The sequence below is a fragment of the Poecilia formosa genome, unplaced genomic scaffold (assembly GCF_000485575.1).
Source record: "Poecilia formosa unplaced genomic scaffold, Poecilia_formosa-5.1.2 Scaffold387, whole genome shotgun sequence".
NCBI classification, from domain to species: domain Eukaryota; kingdom Metazoa; phylum Chordata; class Actinopteri; order Cyprinodontiformes; family Poeciliidae; genus Poecilia; species Poecilia formosa.
The window spans coordinates 75,387-82,005 of NW_006800326.1; the positions used below are offsets into that span (position 1 = coordinate 75,387).

A 6,619-nucleotide genomic window follows, 5' to 3' on the forward strand; every position below is an offset into this window, starting at 1 on the left:
CACCAGGTCAAAGGTCGCTCTCTTCCTAAGCGTCCACACACGTCCAAATTCTCTCTGATCACCACAGGAAGGACCTACCGGCTGACGGACTCCTGATAGGCCGAGGGCCTCTGTGATATCATCGACCGACATGACTCTGGGTAAGTCCTGTTTGTTAGCAAAAACCAGAACTGGAACGTCCCTCAGCTCATCCTCCTCCAGCTGCAAGGCAAACACACAGTTACTGTATGAAAAGGCTGTGTGTTACTGTTTTAAAGGCAACGATGTGTAATGTCTTGATGCGCCCACCAGAGGGCGATCTAACAGATGTAACACAGAGAGAGAGAGAGAGAGAGAGAGCGAGAGAGAGAGCCTAGTGACTGGCTTGTTATCTTCACAGTGGTGTTCATTCATGACCAAAATAAGTTCTGTTTCATTCTACTCTGGTTCATGTTATTGGGTTTACAGTAGCACTACATTTATCAGGATATTTAATTTGATTTAAAATTTGGAAATAATCTCCTACTTTAAGACTGAGATGAGACCCACTCCAGAAGTTTTTGAACAGATTTTTTTTTTTTTAAAGTCTCAGTCCAGAGGTCAGCAACCCTTCTGACCCTAGGAGCCATTTGTATCTTTGGTTCAGCTAAACACATTTGTTTAGCTTTAGTGAGTTTTATGTTGCAAACAGAAACTCACCTGCATAAGAAGCGTTTCTGTGGCCTCTTTAATCCTCTCTGAATCGCTGCTGTCAACCACATAAATAAAACCCTGGAGACAAACACAGCAAATGTTAAACAAATATGACCTCATAGAAACACCTATTACACCCTGCTAGCCAGTGGGGGACTTCTTCTAATGCACTGATAGCGGCACTGATTTTTCATTTAGCACTTTTGCTAACTTTGAAAAAGTTTAGCGCACTTAGTTTGCCCTAAATTAATTTTTCAGGATATAGTCCAAAGTAGTAATCTACTTTGCTGCTTTGTAAACTAAACAGAAAGTTTTGGTTCCTGAATGTTATGAACGTCAAAGTAGTTTGACGTTTATATTCATGCTCTTATTTTGAAGTGGGAGAAGGCCGTTTTACGAAGTCTTTCTGTTTCCTCTCATGTTCTCCACACATGAGCAAAGACAAAATGCCAGTTGACATCAGCGGTAACATTTCACAAGTAAGATGAGCATATCACAGTTTTCACTTTGTGAATGGAATATTTATTTACTGTATTTATGTCCACTAGGACATAAGTAGTGGAAAATAGTAGCTTCTTCTTCCTAGCTAGGGAAATGCTTGCATTAGCTAGCATTTCGCTAACAGTGCTAGCACTGTTAGCGACACCATTGTTTGATGTAACAGTGGTGTCCAGCTGGCTTTGAAGCCAAACACTTTTCTCATGGATGCATCAAAGTGACTGAACTTTTCAACCAGAGGCTTCATAAGTACTTTGACACCTGCAGTAGTTGTACCTGAGTGTTGGCGTAGTAATGTCTCCACAGCGGTCTGGTCATGAGATGATAACCAATATCCCAAACTGTGAAACTGATGTTTCTGTGCTCCACCGTCTCCACGTTGAAACCTGAACAGGAAAACACAGGCATGTGACTTTAAAACACTGCAGTTCTTTTACTCTGAGGTGAGATAGGAAGAGGTCAGAGGTCAGAACCACTCACCGATGGTCGGGATGGTAGTGACCACGTTGCCCAGCTTCAGTTTGTACAGCAAAGTGGTTTTACCTGCACCATCCAGACCCACTGCAGACACAAACAGAGGAGAGATGTCAGAACCAGAACCAGAGCTGAGTTCTGATACAGGGTGGTTTGTTTCCCACAGGTCCCCTAAATGTGCAGGTGTGTAATGGGTACAGCAGAGGCGACACCAAGTCGACAGATAAGTTTCCTGAAATACAGGTGAGAAAGATGAGACGGGACAACGGAGTGGCATAACTTCTGGAATCTCTGCAATTATATTTATTAAACATTTAATTCAATCAATTATCCGATAAAACAAGCTTAAACTCTTAAATAATATTAAAATCAAATATTTCAAAATCAAAATACATCAGTCTCATATTCAATCCTCAGCTTAATAATGCCAAATTTAAATTCTCAGATTATATTAAACTCAAATTATTTAGATAAAACCAAAATACCCAAACATATTGTCTTTTAAAATAGAAAAGAAAATATAAAATAATATAATATTAAATATATTACATAAATATCTAATTATAAATATTAATATGTACAACATATTATTGACATATTTATAAAAAATATATAATTTAATATATTAAATATAATATATACATGTATTATATATATTCAATGATAGTAAACACCTCAACCAAAATACATAAATCTGTACATAAAATACTATGTTACGTCTATTTAGAACTGTGAGGCCATTTCCCCACATCAGTTTAATATTCACAGAGTTCTATTAAACACTTTAACTTAAACTCAAAACATATGTACATCTAAATGAAGGTTCTCCCATCAGTCAGCATATTTAGCCAGTATAACGGTCTATTGTTACACCTGTGAGGGTGAGTAGCTCTATGTCGCTTCATTTCGACCTTAACATCAAACGTACAACGGTCGTCACACGTAACTAACGGCTGGCTAGCCAAATTAGTTAGTAGCAACTCTTACAAAATACAATAATAAAACTGCACCTTGCAACATGTAACCATCTGGCCAGAATAGTTGACACAAAGCGAAACTCGGTTTTATAAGTGGTTTTCCACCGGATAGTAACCAACCTGAAATACAGGTGAGAAAGATGAGACGGGACAACCGAGTGGGCAGCAATCCGTGTATGGTTCGGAGTTTCTGGGATCTCTGTGGTTATGAAGGAGTTCAGAGGAACACACAGAAAACCGCTGCGCCATGTCGCCCCCTGCTGGTTGGCTTATGCCACACCATTCTCACTAATCTCATGAGGATGTGAAACAAATTTTGTGCCTGTCACAGGCGCATAAATAACACTTAGTGGTGGATTTATAAAATACATAGATCCCACAATTTAACCGGAAGTGATTAAATTGACAAGCTGAGAAGCGCAGCGTAAAGCATAGATGAACCAAGACCAACAAAAAGAAAATATATATGGACACTGTGTTGACCAACCAATGTGCAAGAGAACTGTAACAAAATGGCTGCTGTTGGGATGGACAGAGAATGGAAACATGTCAGACGATGTGGACAAGCTGCCTCCGATATATTTCACTACCTAGTGAACAGGAAGAGTGCGTACAACATGGAGGAGCTTCACGACCTGAAAGTTATGGACGCATACAATCAATGTTTAAACGGATTTGTAAAGAATGTACTAACTTCATGTGAATAACAAGGTTATGGTGACTGGCAGAGTAATTACGTGTAGTTACTCGGGCTGTAGCGATTCCTCGAATGATTCGAGAATATCGATTATTAAAATTCTTAGAGGAAAATTTATCTGCTTCGAAGCTTCATAAAATTATGTTTTAATTATTTAGCGCACTGTGTTCCAGCCGGGTGATTATATGTGTTGCGCAACGCTCTCACTTCCATCTCTGAGTTGTTGCTAAGTGGTAGCAGCAAATAAATCAAGATGTCCCAAAAGCATTGGCGGACTGGCACAGGGGTATTTCAGCAGAGACGTGCTGCGCAGCCCAGAAGTTCACTCTTCATGCAGAAGGTAATATGAGGCCTTACACAGAATCAGGATTTAGCTCTGTCAGCAACAGAAACAGCAACATTAAACCTGTCGGGGAAAACATAAACTAAATTTGCTTTGCATTGTCCCCACATTATGACAATGATACAGTATGATCCGTTTAAATATTAGATTCTCCATTTATATTGGTTGTTGCTATGTTGTTGTACAGTATTTTAAGACACTGTTCAATATGCCCCTTTTTAACTTTGAGCCCCCGCCCCTCCAAAGGTCTCTGCACGGCCCTGCAAACCCGCACAAACTGTTAAATATAGAAAATACCAACCAGAATACTTTTTCCTCCATTGCTTCCTGGCGCCCTTCTCTGGCACAGCGCCCCTATAGCACTGTAAACACTGCTCACTCACTTTTATACATATATATATATATATATATATATATATATATATATATATATATATATATATAATCATTTCATAGTTGTCTTACCTATGTATTTTAATAGATTTTATATAATTTTTATTTTTTTGTGTGTGTGCAAAAAACGGCATTTGTTTAAAAGGTGCTATACAGATAAAAGTATAAACGTGTCTACTATGCTACCTCCTTTACCACCTGGACTTCAATGAAATCACAAAAGGGCCTATATTACAGATCTGTTACACTTAAAGTTAAATATTTCAACTCAACTGTATTTTGTATTTTTATTAATCATGGCTACGGATAATGAAAACTGTGTCTCAGAAAATTTAAATAATACAAAACTGTTTTGAAAGAGCATATTTAATGTATAAATATGTTATGGCCCACCGTATCTGCATTCCCAGAGTTTACCACAGTTTTACAGCCAGAATGACGTCACAATAACCACAAACTCACCCATTATAATCCTGACGGGATTCTTGGAGGTGAAGATGGAGAGGATCTGTGAAATGATGGCTCCCATGACGGCGGTTCAGGTAGGGACTGTCCGGGTTGGGCTGCGGGTCTCCGAGATTGGCTATTTGCCGTGTTTCTTACAACACCGTGGGCGTGTTTCTCTTCTCCACGGCGTCATCTCAACAGCTGTCAGCACAATCCACGGTGGAAGGAAGCACGTAAACAAAACCTGGATCACTGGGAAACTCCGAGGCACCTCATGACCTCACTTCCGGGTTGCTTTCAAAATGTACTTTCAAAATAAAGGTACTCATCGTTTGACATCAAACATCACTAAACATATAATGATTTTAATTTATCTATTAATTTAATTATTTAATAAATAGTAAATTAATAATAGTAATTTATTTATTTATTTCTTAAAGTTTAGACCGGAGGTGTCCAAACTTAACTGTTTAGTTGAAAGCACATGGCACAAAATAATTATATTTTTAAAATTTTTAAAGCAAACCCTTTGTTCCCCTTTTTATTTTATATGTTCCATAGTAAACAAAAAAATATACAACTTTATTGTCAAAGTCAATAAATTAGTTGAATCTTTGTAGTAAACTAAGCAGTGAATCATTGCAGATTGTGTCTGTATGTGACAAGACCAGTTTTTATTGTTTTTGTTTGTTTCTTTGTTTTTTGTTTGAGTTTTATTCACGCTGCAAGAATTGCTATTGATTAAAAAGCAGGTTATTCATTAAGGTTGTAGTTACTCCAAAATTTATATGAACAACAGAACTTTATTGATAAATGAGAATCTATTTGCAACTATTTCTAAAGATGTTCATCTGTAAAGAAGGTTGCCCTATACACATATATTAATATTCATTCTGATATCACTACGTTGTATTTGCTGTTTTCAGAACAGCTGAGTTCCAGATGAAAACATGGTTATAAAAGTTTGTTTATGATCCACTTATTACACAAAAAACAAAATTACTAGTTTTAGTCGTTTTGAAAAATCAAATATTTTTTTTAGGCAAAATACTGTGAGACAAGTTAGAAACCATGACTGACGCCTTCTGATTATCTACTTTAGTTGGAAGTATCATCTGAACAAACCACAAAACACATGAAAGAATAAAAACTTAAATTTGGTCAAAAATTTGACTTTTTAAATTTTATTTAAAAACTTTATTCTTTACAGTCATACTTGTGCAGTTAAGAGTCTGTCAAAATAAGACGATAGGATTTAGCTGCTTCTGGCTTTTATTATATCAAATGATATCAACATTTAGATTTCACAATAAATACAGTTTCATAAAATATTTGTGTAATACCTGCAGAAAATTAAAGCACATTAAGGCATATTTTTCTCCTTTTTTGGTAAATTTACCACAAAAACTTCTTGTAAAAGCACCCAAAATAAACAGCTAGTGACTGGTAGTGTACAACGTTTTATGAAGAATCAAAAAATCATCAGGAATAACATAAAATCTTACAGCAATGATATCACAACGATTCCAAACCCAAGTAGTTTCTGGTGATCTCTTTTCAGAGAAAAAGTGCGATAGTTTTACAGGTTTGGACGTTTTCTCAGAAAATCCTTCAGGTTTCTCCAGGTAAACGGCTCCAGGTAGGCGTCTGGTGCCTTCAAAGACTCAGCAGGAACGTCAGAAATCAGAGCTTCTCAGCAGCAGCTACTTCTTCAGGATCTGGTCGGAGAGCCAGTCCAGTCCCTCCACCAGACCGGCGCCGCTGACGGCACAGGACGACTGGACGAACCACTGCAGGAACACACACCAGGTCAAAGGTCGCTCTCTACCTTTAATAGCCCTAAGGGTCCACATGAGACCGCCTGTCCAAATTCTCTCTGATCACCACAGGAAGTACCTACCGGCTGCTGGACTCCTGATAGGCTGAGAGCCTCTGTGATGTCACCAACCGGCATGGCTCTGGGTAAGTCCTGTTTGTTAGCAAAAACCAGAACTGGAACGTCCCTCAGCTCATCCTCCTCCAGCTGCAAGGCAAACACAGAGCAGGGATTAGAGTCTCAGATTACTGTAATCTGGCTTAAGCTCTGGAAATTATTTCAAACTAACATTACTTTGAACA

The 6,619-nt window shown here is 37.9% G+C and overlaps 2 protein-coding genes across 5 annotated transcripts in view; both read right to left on the reverse strand.

Annotated features, from left to right (window-relative positions):
• LOC103154466 (ADP-ribosylation factor-like) overlaps positions 1–6,619 on the reverse strand; it is a 21,698-nt gene that overhangs the window by 11,542 nt on the left and 3,537 nt on the right. The window contains exons 1-5 of one of the 4 annotated variants that reach the window (XM_016662727.1): positions 4,517–4,805; positions 1,651–1,731; positions 1,447–1,556; positions 679–750; positions 79–201 (exon numbers count right to left, since the gene is read on the reverse strand). In XM_016662727.1, the coding sequence (XP_016518213.1) occupies positions 79–201; positions 679–750; positions 1,447–1,556; positions 1,651–1,731; positions 4,517–4,583 (453 nt within the window). In that variant the 5' untranslated portion in view covers positions 4,584–4,805. Of the gene's footprint in view, positions 1–78; positions 202–678; positions 751–1,446; positions 1,557–1,650; positions 1,732–1,876; positions 2,086–2,654; positions 2,733–4,516; positions 4,806–6,619 lie in introns of those variants that run through there. The other 3 variants (XM_016662729.1, XM_016662726.1, XM_016662728.1) reach the window with 3 other exon arrangements.
• LOC103154467 (ADP-ribosylation factor 1-like) overlaps positions 5,670–6,619 on the reverse strand; it is a 2,381-nt gene continuing 1,431 nt past the window's right edge. The window contains exons 2-3 of the mRNA XM_016662730.1: positions 6,402–6,524; positions 5,670–6,291 (exon numbers count right to left, since the gene is read on the reverse strand). Of these exons, the coding sequence (XP_016518216.1) occupies positions 6,205–6,291; positions 6,402–6,524 (210 nt within the window). The 3' untranslated portion in view covers positions 5,670–6,204. The remainder of the gene's footprint in view (positions 6,292–6,401; positions 6,525–6,619) is intronic.